Source organism: Clarias gariepinus, chromosome 20, assembly GCF_024256425.1.
Source record: "Clarias gariepinus isolate MV-2021 ecotype Netherlands chromosome 20, CGAR_prim_01v2, whole genome shotgun sequence".
Lineage (NCBI taxonomy): Eukaryota > Metazoa > Chordata > Actinopteri > Siluriformes > Clariidae > Clarias > Clarias gariepinus.
Genome location: NC_071119.1, coordinates 17,015,239 through 17,037,216, shown reverse-complemented (window position 1 = coordinate 17,037,216; position 21,978 = coordinate 17,015,239). Strand labels below are relative to the sequence as shown.

Sequence of the window (21,978 nt, the reverse complement as noted above, 5' to 3'; positions counted from 1 at the left end):
AGTCACAACTTTAACGGCTACAAGCCGTTCAAAATGCAGCAGCTCGCCTTCTGACTAGGAAGAGACAACGTGATCATATTACATCCATATCGGCTTCCCTTCACTGGCTTCCTGTACATTTCAGGATCCAGTTTGAAATATTACTTATTTTTTTTTAAAAAAGCTTAAATAATTTGGCACCTGCTGATCTGTCGGAGCTTCTTGTTCTTTACTCCCCTTCCAGAGACTTGCGATCCTCTGATCATCATCTACTGCACATCCCCAGAACAAAGCTCAAAACCAGAGGTGGCAGAGCCTTTTCTGTAGTAGCCCCCAGCCTGTGGAACAGCCTTCCTTTGCAGTTGAGAGCCGCCCAGGATCTTAATCATTTTAAAACCATGCTTAAAACACATCTATTCTCATGTGCATTTTATTCCATCTGATTTATTAAGCTAGTTTTTTATTTATTTATTACTAATATTATTATTAATTTAATTTTATCCTATGGATTTCTGTCTTGTGGTTTGTAATAGTGAGCGATGAATTTTAAGTAGATACCTTGTATAGTATCTGCTGACTCATTGTTTTATACTTGTACAGCACTTTGGCGGGCGGAAGTTGTTTTAAATGTGCTTTATAAATAATTTTGATTGATTGATTGGTTATTAAATCTTCTACATAAAGTATACTGTACTTGGGAAATATATTAAAATGAGCTTAAAGTATACTTTTTTTTTGATAAGGACCATGAAAATTTTGCCTGGAAATGTTGCATGGAAATGTTTGTCCAGTGCAAACAGCAGCATAAAAAAAAGGAAATTAAATGTTTCAAGACACATTTATGCTCCCCACAGCTGATAAGATTTGCTCAGGTCTTACTAGTCTAGGTTATCTCTTCTGACCTTTCTCTTCAACAATGTGGTGTTGTTTTTTTTGTAAATTCTAATGAATTACCATGCCTATTACTGACATTACTGAGATCACTTTTTTCACCATAATGTTTGATATGAACACTGGGGTTCTTACAGTATTTGTATGTAGATGATTATACAGTATGCATTGTGCTGTTGCCACATGAATGAACTTATTTTTGCCAAAACATCCTGCAGAAGCAAATAAGACATCAGACTCCATCACTTCAGGAGCTGTGACTGGCTTAAATGCAAAATTCATGCAAAATGCGGCAAAAGGCCAAAACCTCTAAAATTAGATTTTAGCCCTATGTCACAAAACATAAACTAAATTGTCATATTAAACTTATTCATATGCTAATGGATATCATTATCACATAAATATTACATGCTATTATTAATTAATATTGTCCAGTTGCCATCTAGTAATTTCAAGAAACAATTTCCCTTAAAATGTAAAGGACATTTAAACAGTTCCAATGTAGATGTGATTAATGTTTTGTCCCATTACTTATTCTGTGTCCTACTCACCAAAATAAATATTATGTGATTAATTACATCGTTTTTGCCACAACATTTAAACTTTTATCTTTTATCAAGTCGTAGATTGAATTATTAATCAGTTACGATGCTGGATACATTTAAAATATATATATACTAAAATTTAAGCTTTTTGTTTTATGCTTTTTCCTTGAAAAGGTCATGTGATGCAAGCGCCTTTGTCTTTGTAAAACACTGTGCATTTGACTTTTAAATAAACTACATAGTCATTTGGCAAGAAGCACCAAGTGGACAGCTCAGAGTTTAAAATGGTCAGAGAGTTGGCATTTTGGTTTATGTCAAACAAGGTAAGAAATCTCTTTGGTACTGTGCCTTAATACAGTGGTTTTGGTGTACGGTAATTTGTATAATTTGATGTGCACAGTCAAAGTTTCTCATTCCTTTTTTTGAGTATTGTAAATGATAAAACGTTATTCTTTCTATTTAAAGAGAAAATGGAGAATTCTCAGAGGTTCAAGTTTCTTTGTTTCGGTAAAGTCTGATTATTGGTATCTTGTACATTGTTATAAAAATTGTTATAAAAATTATAATAGGTTTTTTTTTGTATAGATAAAAAAACTAAAGTATTGAAGTGTGTCTCCCTATATATAATATATAATAATCAAATGCGTCTTTTGGCACAGGGGTATACATTTTCTCATCACAGTGGATACTGACCCATCAGCAAGGTACAAATATACTGTTTTTTTCCCAATTAACTGGACACAAGTGTGTGTATATATATATATATATATATATATATATATATATATATATATATATATATATAAACATACATATATACACATACACACATATATATATATATATATATTAGGGCTGTCCCCGAATAGTCGAAGATTCGATGCATCGATTTGCGGAGCCTGATTCGACCACCGATCTCACAGTCGAATCTTCGCGGGTGAAACGAGCATCATACCATTTCCGCAATATGGGGGTGCTCAATGTCTAATTGCACACAGAACTACTGGTTTTGTACGGTTATATTAAGTTATATACAGCCTTTAATTATGATAATGCAGTAAAAACTAAAGTGAAAAGAAAGAAGCGTTCAATAAATATTTTTAGCGTGTTTGTGAATAAATCCAACCACCCCTGTGACAGATTTAATTTTCACTTTCCCTGATCCATGATGAGATGAGGACCATCTTGACGGCAGGGATTAGGCTACATAATGTCTGGATTAGGAAAATCTAAAGTGTGGATGCACTTTGAAATTGTAAAAGGTGATCCAAAAAAAGTAAAATGTAAGTTGTGCCAACAGCTCATGTCGTACCACTCATCGACAACAAACATGGCTTTCCACTTAAAACGGGTAAGTTTCTTACTAATAAAGACGGTTCACTCTTTCATATATAATGGCGCTTTTAATTTACAAATAGTAATATCATACGTTGGGATTTAAAATATGTTCGTCATTTTTTAGATCCACCCACAGTATCAGACTGACGACGGCAGTTCATCCAGCAGCAGTACCGGAGCTGCGCCAAAACTAATTCAAAGAAAGCTAGATTTGAGGCCGCCATTGTCCGAGAAAAGGAAAAGAGAAATCACGGACAAAATTGCAGAGTTTATTGCGCTTGACATGAGGCCAGTGAATGTTGTGGATGGTGACGGTTTTAAAGAATTAATGCGCACACTTGAGCCAGGATACACAGTTCCCAAAAGAGAGACGGTTATGCATTCGGTGGATGCGAAATACGCGTCCATACGCGCGGAGGTTTACATGTTAATAAACAATTGCAAAGCAGTCAGCCTCACCACAGATATTTGGACCTCGCTGCAAATGGAGGCATATCTTACAGTTACAGCCCACTTTATAACTGAAGCCTGAGGACTGGAAAATTTTGTGTTAGCAACAAAAAAAATGGAGGAAAGTCATACAGCAGAACATATTTCACAAACACTGAAAGAAGTCATTTCTGATTGGGACATTCCAGGTACTAAGATCGTTTCTGTTGTCCATGACAATGCAACGAATATGGTTGCATGCACCAATCAAATTGCCCAAGACCCATCGTGGGGAACTGTACAGGGAGTCCGTTGTGCGGGGCATACACTGCAATTGTGCATTAACAGTGCATTAAAGAAAGACCCCGTGTGTCGCACTGTTGCTGCTGCAAGGCGCCTTGTTTCACACTTCAAAAAAAGCGCAAAGGCCACCACAGCACTTGCAGAAAAACAAAGAGAACTGAATGTTCAAGATGTTGCCACTCGATGGAATTCTGTCTATCTTATGCTCGATCGCCTGTTAGAACAAAGGGGTGCAGTTTCAGCTGTGCTGAAGGATTCAACTGTCAGCAAACGGTCCGACCGCGATCTAGAGCTCACAACATCCCAGTGGAGAATGGCAGAGGACATAGTCAATGTTCTCAAGCCAATGATCAAACTGACAGAGCTTTTGTCACAAGATATGAACACATCTCTGTCTGCCACTGTTCCGATGCTTATGAACATTAAGAAACGACACTTGGTGGTACATGAAGACGACAGCGCTGTTACTAAGACCCTCAAGATTACCCTGACCGAGGAGATTGACAGACGATGGGAGCTTAAAGGCCGTCTTTTGGAGAGCAGTATTTATATCAGCGCTGCAATTCTTGACCCACGTTTTAAGAAGCTTTCTTTTTTCACTGATGATGAGCAAAGGAATGAGGCATATACTGTGGTGGAAAATCTGGCTAAGAGTTTATCTGCCAGGCCTGTACAGGAGGTAGGTGATGACAGTGAATTGGTGGAGGAGCCTGATACTGCAGCAGGCCCTTCAAGACAAGAAAAAGAGAAAGACCAAGTGATGTTGATGCTGTTGTCCAGTGATGAAGAGGAGCAACAGCCAGAGGACAGTGAGATGAAGGCTTATTTAAAGGACGCTACAAAAAGCAGTACAGGACCACTGGAATGGTGGCTTAAGAACGAGGAGAGATACCCAAAGCTGTCCATGGCCGCAAAGAGATTCCACAGCATCCCATCTACTTCCACACCATCAGAAAGAATTTTCTCCAAGGCTGGATTTATTATCAGTAAAACCAGGAGCGCACTGCTGCCGGCCAACGTTGACAAGTTGGTTTTCCTCGCACACAATTTGAAAAGACTCAAACGCACACAAGCAGAGTCAAAGACTGGATTTTTTTCGATCGGGTAGGGTACAATTGTTTTCAAACATTTCAGCCGTTTACTAATTTTAATTGACTGTGAACATGTTTAGCTAAATAGCTGCCAGTTTGCGTTTATTGTTGTTTCGGCAGTTAAAAAGAAAGCGTTCACAATTCTGGCTAAACTTCCGTTGTTCTAATAATTTATTTCGTTTTATTTTATTTATTGATCATTCAGGGTTACCTAATTTAACTGTGGTTTGTGTTTTTATTTTATATATATATATATATATATATATATATATATATATATATATATATATATATGTTCCCCTGCACTTTGGCATTTTGCACACATTTGTTATGCTCCCTGTGACTTGATTCTGAGTTTATTTTTTTTTATTATTAGAAATGTATAATCTGTTCTAATTTAATTCTTTAAATTAATGTTTTTTTGTGTCAATGTTGCGCTGCACTGAAAGCATGTTGGCACAGGCAATTTTGCCGATTTAATTTAATTTTGCAAAATGTGAAATGCAAATCCTTTTTTTAAAGGTTTATTTATCAAAATGTTCTTTTATTATTTGTCTGATGTTCTGTATTTCGATCGCGGCTTTAGAATATTTTGAGAAAACCTAAATAAGTTCGTTGTTGCTGTGTGCAGTGCAAAAAATAAAAATAGTTTTACCCTCCTGCTGACTATAGTGTCGTGCCCTCCCAACCCATTCACACAAACACATAGGCCTAGATGATTCGACTATCGGTCGACTATAGAAAGATTCGAAAATTCTGATTCGACTATGAAAATTCATAGTCGGGGACAGCCCTAATATATATATATATATATATATATATATATATATATATATATATATATATGTACATACATATATATATATATATATATATATATATATATATATACACAGTGGTGTGAAAAACTATTTGCCCCCTTCCTGATTTCTTATTCTTTTGCATGTTTGTCACACTTAAATGTTTCTGCTCATTAAAAACCGTTAACTATTAGTCAAAGATAACATAATTGAACACAAAATGCAGTTTTTAAATAAAGGTTTACGTTATTAAGGGAGAAAAAAAACTCCAAATCTACATGGCCCTGTGTGAAAAAGTGATTGCCTCCCTTGTTAAAAAATAACTTAACTGTGGTTTATCACGCCTTCAGTTCAATTTCTGTAGTCAGAAATTTAGGAAAAAATGAGAACAAAAGTAATTGAGATCTATCAGTCTGGTAGAGGTTATAAAGCCATTTCTAAAGCTTTGGGACTCCAGCGAACCACAGTGAGAGCCATTATCCACAAATGGCAAAAACATGGAACAGTGGTGAACCTTCCCAGGAGTGGCCGGCCGACCAAAATTACCCCAAGAGCGCAGAGACAACTCATCCGAGTGGCCACAAAAGACCCCAGGACAACATCTAAAGAACTGCAGGCCTCACTTGCCTCAATTAAGGTCAGTGTTCACGACTCCACCATAAGAAAGAGACTGGGCAAAAATGGCCTGCATGGCAGATTTCCAAGGCGCAAACCACTTTTAAGCAAAAAGAACATTAAGGCTCGTCTCAATTTTGCTAAAAAACATTTCAATGATTCAAAAGTTGAACTTTTTGGAAGGTGCGTGTCCCGTTACATCTGGCGTAAAAGTAACACAGCATTTCAGAAAAAGAACATCATACCAACAGTAAAATATGGTGGTGGTAGTGGTAGTGATGGTCTGGGGTTGTTTTGCTGCTTCAGGAACTGGAAGGCTTGCTGTGATAGATAGATGGAACCATGAATTCTACTGTCTACCAAAAAATCCTGAAGGAGAATGTCCGGCCATCTGTTCGTCAACTCAAGCTGAAGCGATCTTCCCTGCTGCAGCAGGACAATGACCCAAAACACACCAGCAAATCCACCTCTGAATGGCTGAAGAAAAACAAAATGAAGACTTTGGAGTGGCCTAGTCAAAGTCCTGACTTGAATCCTATTGAGATGTTGTGGCATGACCTTAAAAAGGCGGTTCATGCTAGAAAACTCTCAAATAAAGCTGAATTACAACAATTCTGCAAAGATGAGTGGGCCAAAATTCCTCCAGAGCGCTGTAAAAGACTCGTTGCAAGTTATCGCAAACGCTTGATTGCAGTTATTGCTGCTAAGGGTGGCCCAACCAGTTATTAGGTTCAGGGGGCAATTACTTTTTCACACAGGGCCATGTAGGTTTGGATTTTTTTTCTCCCTAAATAATAAAAACCATCATTTAAAAACTGCATTTTGTGTTATCTTTGACTAATAGTTAAATGTGTTTGATGATCAGAAACATTTTGTGTGACAAACATGCAAAAGAATAAGAAATCAGGAAGGGGGCAAATAGTTTTTCACACCACTGTATATATATATATATATTTAACATTCATGATTATTTATCATTTCTGGGTCTCTACTTGTAGAATGAATTTGTGAAACCATGTGTGACTATGCTACCTGCTTTGTAGAAAAGTTGGACTTTTCTTTATGCCTAATCCTTTTGTTGAAGTATGTGTTAGTCCAAATGGTAATAATGATGAGAGACCTAACCACTCATGCTAGTAAATTCACATACACTCATAGACCACTTCATTAGGTAGACCATGGTAGTTCAGGGATGGACCCCATTTTGCCTTCTGACCTGCCTTAATTCCTTATGGTATAAAGTAAACAAGGTGCAAGAAACATTGGTGAAAGATTTTAGTCCATATTAACATGATTGCAATACACATTTGTTGGCTGCATATCCATGATGTGAATCTCCCGTTCCACCACATCATAAATATGCTCCAATGGATTGAGATCTGTGAGCTTTGCAGGATATTTGAGTACAGTGAACTTACTGTCAGGAAGTGAACAGTTTAAGGTGATTTTAGCATTTGACATAGCAAATTATCCTGTGGTCATAAAGGGATAGACAGCAACTATTTTTATGTATGCTGTGGCATTTAAATGTTCAATTAGTGATAAGAGGCCAAAAGTGTGCCAAAATATTCCCCACACCATTACACCACCAGCATGGACTATTGATACAAGGCAAAATGGATCCATGATTTCATGTTGTTTTACGGCAAATGTAGACCCTTCCATGTGAATGCCATGGCAAACACAAAGACGTATCAGATCAGGCAATGTTTTTCAAATTTTCTGCTGTCTAATTTTGGTAAGCCCATGTGAATTGTACCTTCATTTTCCAGTTCTTAGCTGACAGGGGTGGCACAAGGGGTGGTTTTCTACAGCAGTAGAGGGAGCTACTTCTATAAGACCACAGAGGGAAGTGGTCAAAATCAGAAATGAAAAGATAAGATGTCTGCAGTGTGAATGTAGGTTTGAGGTTAGTCTGCAGTGTGAATGTAGACTAAGAGACTGAGAGATGTAGACTGAGACTATGTAGACTGAAAGAATGTACTTTTACCCTAAAAATGTTGGTACCAGTCAAGCAGTGATAGAGCATTGAAGAAAAATGGTGCAGTTCAGGGTTTGATAAAAGCTGTTTTCAGGGTTTGATAAGGGTAAAGTAAAGTACTTGCTGGATCCTTTTGGCCTTGTTGTCAAGAATCAGTGGTTTAAAGCTGATGTGGCACCTACAGTGGAGGTTGAATGGCACACTGAGGTAGACCTGCCTGCAATGAGTTGCAGTACTCCAGTGGTTCTCAACCTTATTCCTGAAGGACCACTGTCATAAATATTAGTGTGGTTTTACCTGCTCTACCACACTCACTTCAATTAATAAAAGGCTATTAATTAGTTAGATCAGGTGCCTTGGAAGCTGAGATAGCATTAAAATGTGTAGGGCAGTGGTCCTCCAGTACCACTGTAGTAATCAGATCTGGAAATGACAAGGGATTCTTCTGATGTTTTAGGGAGGTAATCAATACATTTCTTTATATAAAATTATGGTTCACCACGATCCTTCCAGGTTTTAGTAATGTGTTTTTAATTCTTTAAATACCATTTATAATCTCCTAAGTTGGAACAAGAAAAGTTTTTTTTCCTTTCTTTATCAGGGCAATAATTTTAGCCTTCTGAAACTGAGTAACATCTTGATCACAGGATATGTTTTCTGGTTGTTTAAGAAATGCAACACTACTCACTGCATCAGTTAAATAACTTGTTTCCAGCTGAACTGCAGTAATTATCCCATGGAAGACGTTTAACTATTTGCTTATTTAAATCCAGGTGGTGACATTTTTTTGGCAATGTACAAATGTTCTTTTCTCTTCTCCAGTTGATGTGGCCTTACAAGGAATAGCAACACAATCTTCTACACTTACAAATGCTTATCCTGCTAAGTTAGGTATTGATGGCAACACAGCATCTAGCTTGAGTTATGGCTCATGCACACACACAAATGCAGACTACAGCCCATGGTGGAGGGTGGATTTGCTGGCAGTGTATGATATTCGCACTGTAATCATCACTAACAGAGGCGATGCCTGTGCAAATCGGATAAATGGTGCGGAAATTCACATTGGCAACTCGCTTGTCAACAATGGCAACAATAACCCCAGGTGAATTATTTGTTTGTGGAAGTTTATAAAAAGGTTTACTCTTTCCATGCATTTACAACTTGAAAAGTGTGGAATTGCCATGAATAATTTTTATACACAGTTATAAAGCACATGAAGAACATTTGTTTAAGTAACATATTATGATTTTTTTTAACATGGCACCAATTAATACTTTCAATAAAACTACTCATGAGTTTAGTATTACTTGTTTTAAAGTCTTGACACTTTTTGTGAAGGCAAATTTTTCTGCACACTTGTATGAAAATATTGAGATCAGGGATAGAACCTCCTAACTTAATACATTACCCCACTATTCTCTCTCTCTCTCTCCGTTCAGATGTGTGGTTATCTCTAGCATCCCTGCTGGTGCCTCTGTAAGCGATACCTGCAATATGATGGGTCGTTACGTGAATGTCATTATTCCCAATATTAACCAGTATCTTACTCTTTGTGAGGTGCAAGTCTATGGGGTTAAAGGTAATGTTTTTATACTCAATTCACAGTTTCATTTACATTTAATGCCAAATTAAGTTTCATAACAGTTGCTAAATATCAAAACTGTTGACTTTTTGTAGTACCTGATTTTAAGAGGGCATTTCTAAGATTAAAGATTAACAGCAGTGTGAATCTTAACAACCCTACCATGAAAGACAACATTCTTCAAAAGGTCTGTGTTTGTAAAAATTTACAATTAGTAGTCAGTTTAGGAGTTATACATACCTTGTAGCTACACTCGCTGGCCATTACAGATTTTATTTCCTTATATCTCTGTTGCCCCACCTCTTTTAGTAGAAAGGGGGTCACTGATAGATTGAATTTTACCTAAGCTGGCAGGGAACCAACTCATTGCTACTGATGAACTTGATACAAATGTAAAAGCCCTATGTACACTTATTAAACATCACCATGTTTAGTGTCATTGCTGTGTTGAGAAAGTTTCACCACCCAAATAATATTTGTTTGATGGCAGTCCAGTGGCAGTCCTTTTCCGCAGAGTAGCTTCGGACAGAAAAAAAACATTATTAGTTATTAAATATATATGCATTATAAAGTGTATTATATATTGCATGTGAAGTATTGAGAAGCACTTAATAGTACTTTTTCTCCATAGATAAAATCTGGCAATCTTCAGTCATCTGTATTTCAGATTTGCTGGACAGTGGAACCAGAACTCAAAACTAGATTTTAAAAATTAGAAAAAAATAGAAATTAGATTGCATTGAATTCAAAACTTCATAAACTGGCCATATAAGTTTCATGACAATTGCTTATATAAGAACCATAATTTTTTTTCTGCTGATTTCTGTTTTCTTCAGTAATTAGGTCATAATGCCGATCCACTTACAGATTAGCACATGTATACTGCCCAAAAAAAAAGAAAAAGAAAACAAAAAAGAAATAAATATTGGAATTAAATAAGCTAATACTTAAGGTAATTCAATTCAGTACTTCAGTGATTAAAATGTTCAGCTGGCAAAAATTATTTTGACTGTAACTGATGTGGTGAAAAACATTATTTTTTAAAATTAAAAATGTTATAGAATGGAGAGAGATTGACCATATTGGCAAAATTATTGGCTTGCCTGCATTCACATGCATATAAAGTTGAGTAAAATCCAATTCCTCATCAATAGTCTTTAATATGATGTTAACCCTCACTTTACAACTATAACAGCTTAGGGACAATAACAATAGACAGATAAAAGAGCACTGTAAGCATACAAGTCCTCAACACAATTCAGCCTGGCTAAAGCCTGGTGAAAACACAGACAGTAATTTAGACAGTAGACAACATACAAAAAGCATGGAATAAACAGGGCAAAATAAAAAAAACAGAACATAGAACAGAGAGCCTTCATAACATCAGATGGCAGGAACTGAGCATATATTTTGTGAAGAGAGAGAAACAAGAGGGCAATATTGTACACATACACTGTACTTGCCTCTTTCTGTTTTTTGTGCATATTTTCACACTTAAATGATTGAGATTATCAAACAAATGTTAATATTACACTAAGATAGTGTAAGTAAATACAAAATGCAGTTGTTAAGTAATAATTTCACTTAATAAGAGAAAAAAGGTGTCACTAAATAGAAAAACTCTTAAATAAAAATCACTTAAATAGCATCGTTTTGATTAAGTCAAGCATGCTAAAAGATCTCAAAGAAATTCAAGGGCAGATAAAAAAAAATGACATGTAGGGTTACAAAGCCATTTCTAAGGAGTGGTCAGCCTGCCATTACTCCATGAGCAGGGACAACGATGAATCAACCAGGAGCTCATAAAAGATCCTTAAGAACGTGTGTGGCTTCCATGGGAGGGTTCCAAGGTGAAAGCCAGGAAAAAAAAGTACGCAAAGGCATTGAAAAGTATGTCAGGAAACGGAGATCACTCCCAGCATTGCATGTAATGCATTTGATTAAACATACGTCAATGTATGTAGCATATTTTTTGGTTTAGATTGCTTAATTAAAACTGAAATTGAAAGAAGTATTATGGTATATAATTCCATAATTATATTCGAGTGAATCATCCTGGGATTCACATGGGTTAGCTTTGTGTAATATTTAATTTGTTTAATGAGCTAAATCATGCACCTAAGTGAGCATCAAAAATAGATTTTATTTTACCCCATTTCTAAATGATTCGTAAACGACTCGTGTGAAGCAGTTCAAAGATCAGTCTGTCCAAACCCCTCCTTTCCGTGAGCCCTCACTGCTGTGATGACGCGGTGATTTGTGACTGGTCTACCGCTACAGCGTGTGTCGGAAAATACATAGAAAAGATGCCGTTTATTGTATGTGTGTACATACCAAAAAAAAGCAAAAAGGACAAACACAAACAAGTAGATAAAGCAAACGTGTATTATACAAAACTAAATAAAGTAAATGAAAAAGGTGCACCACAACCAAACAAAGATATAAACAATATTTACAAACTGTATATAATAAATAGATGTGTATGTGTGCGAGTGAGTGGATAATGTCAGAAGTCCGTGTTTATTGTATGTGTGTTAGAGGAGTATAGTTCGGTCTTACCAGGGTTAATGAAGTCCGAGAGGCCGGCCGGGCACAGTTAATCAGGTAAAAAAATCTTCGAAGAAAATGATCCACAACAATCTCTCCTTCTCTCGTCCAAATAAATAACGGCAGCACTGTTCCACCATTACTCCTCCTCCCAAACCCCCCCTAGTCGCACACGCGAAGAGCGCATGCACCTTGCCACTTCGCGAGTTTTAAATTCAGTTTTGGTGAATGGTGGAGAATAAACAGTTAAAAAGGATTTCGTGTGCTCTCGTTTTTATTGTTTTTTTATATTACAAAGTGTTTAAGCGAACATGGCATGAATGCTCGGTCACATTAACAAGAGTGTGGTAACATTAATTGTAAGATGGCAGGCAAGTTGTTCGTGACGTAGAACGTGGACGGGCAAATTGTTAATGACGTAGAACATTGACGAACACGTTGTTTACGGCAAAGAACGTGGACGGACATTATGCAAATATGTTACGGAGTGACGTGGATCCGTAACAGAGTAAAAATGTATTTGCTAACGACTCGTTTAGGAGAATGTGAGCCTATTCTTTTTTTTTAATAGACAAAAACTCAGATGCAGATAATTTATGTTTACATACAGCTACATGACACACTGCATGAAAGAAAATATTTGAAAAAGCATAATAGTGGCACTTTAATCAGCCATAACACCACAAATCATCACCACATTGTTTATCAATTAGATAAGAGTAAGCTGGTAACAAGATCACTACCAAAGTCTGTCTGGTCCTATTTCACTGAAAGAAAAGTCAATGCAGCAAATATCAGCAAAAAATAAATGGTGGCCATAAAGGAAAAGCATAAGAACACCCAGTATACTACAGCTCACCACATGCAGGGGTCAGCAGACAAAGAGCACAAGCCCTTAAACCCAGCCTCCAAATTGGCCAGATCCATACCCAATTATATACTGTACTCATGAGATGCACCAGCCAAACAAGTCGGATTAATAGAGGCCCCACCCAACAAAACCCACAGCACCGCTGCCAATCTCACCGCAGCCCAACTGTGTGTTCTCCCTGTGCTTGGTGGGATTTACTTCGGTTTCCTCTCACAGTCCAAAAACATGTAGAGTAGACTAATTGGCATTGTGAGCTTGTTTGTGAACTTTGTAGATTGGCGCAAACCCTCACCCTAACCCTGTCCAGGGTGTACCCTGTCTTGTGCCCACAGACTCCTGGGCTGGGCTCTGGCTTCTTTCAACCCTGTACATGATAAGCAGTATATATTTGTTTACTGGATATTTAACCTTGGATGTTTTTTATTGTATTTTGGGTTCTGCCTGTTTACCTGAGCCTTTTAATAAAACCTTGGAAGTGAAGTTTACCCTGTCTCTGTCTTGTCTGCCATAATACATCCGCCTGCTAATCATCTATCCAACTGTTCAGTTAATTCATGCACTGCCATTCGCTGCCTACAACTCCATCTGCCTCCTGCACTTACTGCCACATCCTCCTCCTGTATTCACTTCTCTGGAGACCCAAAGTAAACATGCACAATGTCATGAGGAATAGTCTTAAGCATGTGAATAAATCTATCTTTATATTTGTATATATATGAGATCTTTACTCACATTTAATATTTTCATTTATATTTATCATTTATATTTATACTAAACATTTACACAGAAATGTTAAATTGTTATTTTATGAGTTGCTTTCTTAATGTAACAGAATGACTTCAGGTTAAAAAAATACAAAAAGAAATGTTTTTTGTGCTCTTTAGGGGGTACATGTCCTTAAATGGTTTGAGATATTTTGAGGTATGCAGATTATTAGGTTAAATGTGCAAGAATCTGAAGTGTAGGATTCCTTAATGAAATTGCAAATATGTATCAGTTAATACATAAATAGTGCACTAATATCACACTCAATTTTACCATTGTAAAATTTACCATTGTAAAAATTGTAAAATTACCAATTTTTGTTAAACTCTAAACATACTTTAAAACAATTGTATTATAGCACACCTTCCAGACATATGTTATAGGAAAATATATACTGTAAGAGAAAACACAGTGTAATTTATAAAGCACACTTATTTGTTTTTGGACAGTGGGAGGAAACCGGAGCACCCAGAGAAAACTCACCAGACACGGGCAGAACATGCAACTTAGATGCACACAGACCCATGGCAGGAGTCAAACGCTCGACCCTGGAGGTGCAAGGCCACAGTGTTAACCACTACATCACTGTGCCACCTATTCTTAGTATATTTTAATTTAAATTTTGTGTATCATTCATATTTATATCGCATGTGTGCTCAAACTCATTTTGTGCACTGTTTGTGTGTGTTGAAACTTTCCTCGAGTGCGCTGGACATCACAATGCTACGCTTGTCTTTTGCAATTCATATAACTTATAGCTATATCATTTCTGTGAAGCACTTCAACACTCTAACAGACTTAAGAACATGCTCCTGGAAGAGAACTTGTTCATTGTTCATTGTTCAATTTGGGACAAATAATTGCTTTCACCTCCCCTTCCCACACTTTGTAAATGTTCTTGACATGTGCTGAAACAGTAGAAAACACAAAATAAAAATGGGATCTTTCAATATACAATCAACCATAAATTCCAAAATCTCAAAAACCTATTGAGAAATCTTAATGAGGTTAGCTTCACTAATCTAACGAAGTACATTACTTCCAAAAATACTCAAAGCAAAAATGTTGAATTACCTGAACTGAACAAAAACTTGTTGCAATAAAAATGTTTGAAGTTTTCTGCATTGCAGTTTGATCTGAATGGCAAATATTGGTACAGCCTTTACAATGCTTGAAATTTTTGGCACTATTATTTATTGTGCTTGTATATTAAGCGCACCATCCGCACCAAGCTCCCTGACCTGCATTTAATTTACAGCAAGCGGTGCTGGACCAAGGTCTGTTGCGGTCAGGCAAGCGATTTCGCTCCCTGAAGGCCAACACAGAGAGACTGAGGAGGAGCTTCTTCACCCAGGCGATAAGGTCTCTCAACCAAAACACCACACGGGACTAAAAAAGTCCTTTTTGCACACTGCACTTTATGGACACTTCTCACACTCGACAATTATAGTCCATTAACGTACATTTGATATTAAAGACATTTGTATGTATTTCCTCCATATTTTATATATTTTTATTCTATATTTAATTATTTTCTCTGCAGGTTTTTCTCTATTCTAGAAAGAAGGTTTTTATATTTTATTCTTTATTCTATTCCCTAATTTATATATATATATATATATATATATATATATATATATATATATATATATATATATATATATATATATATGTATATATATATATATATGTATATATATATTGATAATTTAGATTTTAAGGTCAGGAGTGGTCGGATAAGCATTTCATTCAATATCTTACTGTGTATGACAGTGTATGTGACAAATATATTTGAATTTGAATACTCTAATCAGCTAAATAACTCAAAACACCTGCAAAGGACCATTTAAAGGTTCCTGAGCCTTTAAGTGGTCTCTCAGTCTGATTTAGTGGGCCACAAAAGGTCATTGCTAAAAAAGCTTGCTGTTTTCATAGTGCTGTATCCAAGCACATTAATGAAAAAAGGTGAATGGAGGGAAAAAATGTGGTACTGTAGAAAAAGGTGCACAAGCAACAGGGATAACTGCAGCTTTAAATAAATGGTAAACTAAGCCCATTCAAGAAATTGCGGGAGATTCAACAGGTGTGGACTGCAGCTGGAGTTTCAAGAGCCACCACACACAAACGTATCCAGGACATGGGCTACAACTTTTGCATTCCTTATGTCAAGGCGCTCTTGAACCAGAACCAGATATAACCAAATACACGTGTTTTACCTGGGCTAAGGATTAAAAGGCCCAATAATGTTTTACCTGAGCTAAGGATAAAAAGGCCCAATGACTGTTGCTCATTGGGCCGAAGTCCTTTTTCTGGATGAAAGTAAATTGTGCATTTCATTTGGAAATAACAGTCCCAGGGTCTGGAGAAAGAGAGGAGGGGCACAGAATCCAAGTTGCTTAAAGTCCAGTGTAAAGTTTGCAACCAGTGGTGATTTGGGGAGCCATGTCATCTGCTGGTGTTGGTCCACTGTGTTTCAGGTCCAAAGTCAGCGAGGCCATCTACCAGGATGTTTTAGAGCACTCCATGCTTCCCTCTGCTAACCAGCTTTATGGAGAGTCTGATTTAATTTTCCAGCAGGACTTGGCACTTGCCCATACTGGCTAAAGTACTAATGGTATCCCTGTGCTTGATGTACCAGCAAAACCCACCTGACCTAAACACCAAAGAGAATCTATTGGGTACCATTATATGGAAGATGCGAGACACAAGGCAGACAACGCAGAAGAGCTGAAGGTCATTTCAGCAGTGCCATAGACTGATCGCCTCCATGCCACACTCCATTGCTGCAGTAATTCATGCAAAGTGAGCCTGACCAAGTATTGAGAGCTGTACATGTTCATATTTCTGTGTTAAAAATCTTAAAAAAAAATAAAAAAAAAGAAGTAATATTCTCATTTTCTGAGATATTGAATTTTGGGTTTGTGTTAGCTGTAAGCCATAATCATCCAAATTAAAGAAAACAAGCATTTGAAATATATCAATCTGTGTGTAATGAATGTGTATATGAGTTTCAGTTTTTGAATTGAATTGCGCAAATAAATTAACCTTTTGATGATATTCAAATTTTTTGAGATGCTCCTGTATGTAGCACCTTGGTCCTGGAGGAACGCTGTTTCGTTTCACTACGTACTGAACAGTATATTTTTGAAATGACAATAAAAGCCTATTTGACTTGACTACAACTGGAGTATCTTCCTGCTTAAAACAAGTAATACTTAAATATGAAAAATGTTCCAGATGAACACACAAATAAATAAAACAAGTGACACTTGTTTCGTAAAAGGAAAATGAATACTAGAAAAAAATTATGTTTCCTACCAGGAGTCAAGTTTCTTCAGGGTCTAATGACCTTTTGACCTTCTCCCTCTTTCCCTTTCCCAGAGCCTGCTCTGAGGCAATAAGAAGTACACTGGAGAGGAACAAAGCCCCCTCACAATCGTCTGCTGCGTCTCTATTAAGGGCAACTACAAAAACAAACACTGGAGGTTTACAGCTAAAAAAATTCCATCACCTTTAACACCTCTCACGTCATGTAGAGTTGGTTGCCTCAGGTCAACCAAGCTAGCATTCTAAAGGTATATCAGCTAAAGTTTATTTTAGAAAACATGCACACATTTAGAACAATAACATAAAATATTACAATTACTAGTCAGATAACATTAAATCATATCCACTATTTTTATGTTTTAAAATAATAAAACCTACTAAGTTCCCACTCACCACTGAACTAAAAAATCTGACAAGGCCACCACTCAGGTTTGGCTATGGGAGTCCTCCTGCACAGCACAAATGCTTCTTCTAGTCTTCCTCTGAGTTTAGTCATGTTTTATTTCTAAAATAAAAAAAGTATGGTTTTGTCAGTAAAATGTCTACAAGAGCACAATGGTACACCATCTTGTCTCAGTAGTCAATCTTCACAAACAGTCTAGAGCTGTTATTCTGTTGCAGCTCTAAGCACAAAAGAACAAGTACTGCGTATGCACAGTGTACTGTATCACGCATTTGTTAGAGTTCTCTCAGTTCGGTGAAGACTAGTCATATAAGTGCATATTTAAGCAACAGGTGGCATTCAAGCACCAGCTATATTTAAAAGTTTATGCATCAGGTTGACGTAATTATGGCTTTCCTAAAGAGATACAAAAGCTTTCTTTAGGATGAATCAACACAATTGTCTGAACCAAAAAGTAGCAGATAAAAGTTATTTTTTGAAGAGGTCCTTATGGAAATGCCACAGAACACAATTGTTAGGTGAACTGTTTAGGTAAGTATGGAGGACTAAACGTGACATATTTATAAATAAATAAATGTGTGCTAACAGTCTCTTGTTGGCAGCCATTTGCATAGTTAGTTTCAGATAACTAAAAAGCCTCACGCTGATTAGATTGATTGCTTCTGTCTGAGGTGCCCTGTGGCCCAATCCCGGATCCAACTAAGGCTGGGACCGCCTACCTTATCAGCATACAGCGACAAAGAAATGTAGAAATGTGGAAATGCAGAAATAAAGAAATGTGGAAATGCAGAAATAAAGAAATGTAAAAATATGAAAATGCAGAAATAAATAAATGAAATGTGGAAATGCAGAAATAAATAAATGAAATATGTTAATAAACAAAAGTAGAAATATATTTAGCAATTTTCCAGGGCTTATTGTATTTATGTATTTATTTCTATATTTACTTATTTATTCACACATTTATTTATTCATGTATTTATTTATTTCTATATTTACTTATTTGTTCCCACATTTATTTATTTATAATTATGCCATGTTTAGTCCCCCATAGGTAAATGGCTTTAGATAAGCTAATTGTTTTGTTATGTTTTTACATAAGTTTCAATGTTTTGTTCTCAGCAAGAAAGTTGGCAATGCTACTTTTTAACGCAAGGAATGGTTCCCCTGTACCCTGTTTCATTAGCCATACAGGATTAAAAAGCAAATAAATGAATGGATGAATAGTAGCCTCAATGCTATGATGCTGCAGCCTTTATAGACTTTGAAGCAGTTCCAGCGTTTTTACATAGCATAGTTTATTATCTGCTGTGGTATCTGATTTATTCAAACACAATAATAAAGCTTTATATCCTCAGGTGGGGTTATTACATTGTTTTAGAGATAATTTCACGGAAGCTTTAAACAGAATGAACAAACTAATGAATTTTCTCAAAACGTTATAAAATTAAGTAAAGCAGAATCCTCTAAATCTCCTTTTAAAATATCGCTGATTATCAACCCTAGAATAAATGGCGAATTGTCGATATTTCACGGAAGTATACAGTATATATCAGTGGCGGCCGGCCCATAGGGGGCACTGGGGCACCGCCCTCCCTGATAAGAGGGGCTAAAAATGTAAAATATATTTTTACAAATTAAGTTTTTAAATTCGATTTACCCACCAGTATGTGCCTACATGCGATATGAATAACATATACAACATTTCCCACCTAGTGACATTCATTCACCAGTGAATTTCCACAGACAGACTTGTGTCGTTTCTGTCATGGGGCGCTGAGAAAAAGTGCCCCTGAGTGCAGCCAAATAGCCTGTCATGTTACTGTTGCTAGGGTAAATTAATAAATATGCGGCCAATCAGGTTCTCAGAATTTTATGGTCTTGGGGCGCTGAAAATTCTGCCCCAAGCAGCAGAAAATACCGCGAGATTTCAGTTTTTTTTCTTTTGAGGCGCGGTCAATCAGAGAGAGGCGCGGTCAATCAGAGCAATGATGGCGAACTTAACGAGCAAGGAGCAGTTTCCACCAAATTCAGTGAGATCCTTATTAATATACCCGTTTACAAGAAGGCCGATGGAGGAAAAAATCCGGGTTAAGGAGTTGGGACCCGACAAGCCTGACCTTATCATTAACCAGCAGATCAAGGAGAAAAATAAGGTCTACAACCGGAGTTTTTGCAGGAGTTGGTTCGAGCGCAAGTCGTGGCTGACAGGCTGTGAAATAGCCAATGCACTTTTCTGTTTCCCCTGCATTCTTTTTAAAAGCGAAAAATGTGATTCAACGTGGACACAGTCAGGACAAACCGACTTGAAGCATCTCTCCGAACGCATAAAAAAGCATGAGCGATCAAAAGTTCATATGGAAAATTGCATCAAGCTAGCTGTGCTAGGAAAAATTAGCATAGCAGCGCAGCTGGATGAAGGACACCGCATCGCGGTAAGAAGGCACAATGAAGAGGTTGATAAGAATCGACATATTTTATCTAAACTCATTGACTGTATTAAGTTTTGTGGTGCTTTTGAACTAGCATTGCGGGGACATGATGAAAGGGACACTTCTGAAAACCCCAGAATTTTCAGAGGTTTAGTCGACTTGATGGCATCCATTGACCAGGACTTGAACGATCACCTTGAAAATGCAACTGTTTTTAGAGGCACCTTAAAGACGGTACAAAATGAGTTACTGGACTGTATGCTGGCAGTTCTGAGAGAAAAAATCTTGGATGAAGTAAAAACAGCTGACTTTTTAGCCATCCAAGCTGATGAAACTACTGACATTTCCACACACTGTCAGTTAGTCCTGGTACTAAGATACATTGACAGCACCCATAATGTCCAGGAGCGTTTTTTTGAGTTTATTAAGCTCTCCGTTGCCAACGCGGATGCAATTGCTGGTGCCTTATTGGAAAGGCTGCGCACCATCCTTCCCGAGGGACAAGAAAAGAAGCTGATCGCTCAGGCCTATGATGGGGCATCAGTGATGAGGGGTGCCACTGGAGGAGTTCAACGTAAGGTCCAGGACACCTATGGAAATGCTTACTATGTTCACTGTTATGCCCACCAGTTAAACCTTGTAATGCAACAAGCAACATCCCACATCCCAGAGATCAGTCACTTTTTTTCTGATATTGGGGGATTTTCTTCGTTTTTTTCCAAGTCAAGCAAGAGAATGGCAGTGCTTGATGAGGTGGTGGCGCATCGACTTCCAAGTGCATCGGCAACGCGCTGGAACTTCAACATCCGCGCTGTTAACACAGTGTATGAACACAAGGCGGATCTGGTGAAGTGTTTTGAGACCATCCGGAACAGAGCTGAATTTGACGGCCCCACGAAAAGAGAGTCTGGCGGCTATGTGAGAATGCTGGAAGATAATGATTTCTGTTTTTTCCTGGCCCTCTTCCACAAAATAATGCCACACGTGGACATGCTGTATAACCAGCTGCAGAAAAGGAACATCGATTCTGTCTAAATCTCCGGAATCATCCAGAGATTCATTGACAACATGCAGGCTATCAGGTAAGCTATGCATGTATGCACAGTGTTACCAAATGTTAATTCTCTTTGAATAGACTCTACAGTATGTAGCCCTTAATGTTTAATCTCTCATCTTGTTAAAACAATGAATTTATCTGTAACATTATGATGAATTTGAAATGTGCAAATACAAGGACTTATGATTTAATACAGTCCTGGGATTATATATCTTAGACTTAACTTTATTGATCCCTTTGGGATGACTCCCTCAGGGAAAAAAAAAAAAAAATAAAAATATATATATATATATATATATATATATATATATATATATATATATATATATATATATATATATATGGAATAAAATAAGGATGGAGAAAGATAAGTAAATATATACAGTACGTATCTATCTTATACAGTAACCAATTTTCAGAAATGACTTTTAGAACTTATAAATTGTTTCTGTATCATCAGGGAACCTGTCCCTTCTCTAGTTGAGGGTCAGGAGTACCAGGGACCTGAACAGGAGCTCCCCACAAAGAAACGGAGGACATTGGGAAAAGACAGGCAACACCATTTGGCATTGAAGGTAAATACTTGCACCTGCTGACAAATGGATAGAAGGCACAACAACTTATCACCACATTGGCCACAATAGTGCTACTGACTGAAATATACATTGTCATGTTATTATATGAATATATAGTGTAAGCCATTATTGGCTCATTTGTTATAAATAAAATGTCAAAACCTACTATTTACCTATTTTTTTTTTTATTTATATATCATGTCAGGTATGTGACACCATTATGTGCCATGCCAAGGAGCGGTTTTCCTTCACCAAACATCTGGTCAGTGCCACTCTGCTGCAAGGAGACTTGTTCCCACAACACCACAAAACATTCCCAGATTCAGCGCTGGATACCACGGTGGAAGCCTATCCCTCACTGGACAAGGCCAGACTTAAAACAGAACTGTCCCTGATTTACAGCAACGAGGAGTTCCAGAGTTGCTGTGGTGCACTGGCTCTCTT

General features: G+C 37.1%; 1 protein-coding gene across 1 annotated transcript; it reads left to right on the top strand.

Moving 5' to 3' along the window:
- The first annotated feature begins 1,885 nt into the window (after window positions 1–1,885).
- Window positions 1,886–10,266, top strand: LOC128508420 (fucolectin-like). Its single transcript, XM_053479762.1, has 6 exons — window positions 1,886–1,922; window positions 2,075–2,119; window positions 8,795–9,077; window positions 9,415–9,554; window positions 9,653–9,744; window positions 10,189–10,266. Exons 1-6 carry the CDS (start codon window positions 1,886–1,888, stop codon window positions 10,264–10,266), a joined length of 675 nt encoding a protein of 224 aa, XP_053335737.1.
- The last annotated feature ends 11,712 nt before the right edge of the window (window positions 10,267–21,978 follow it).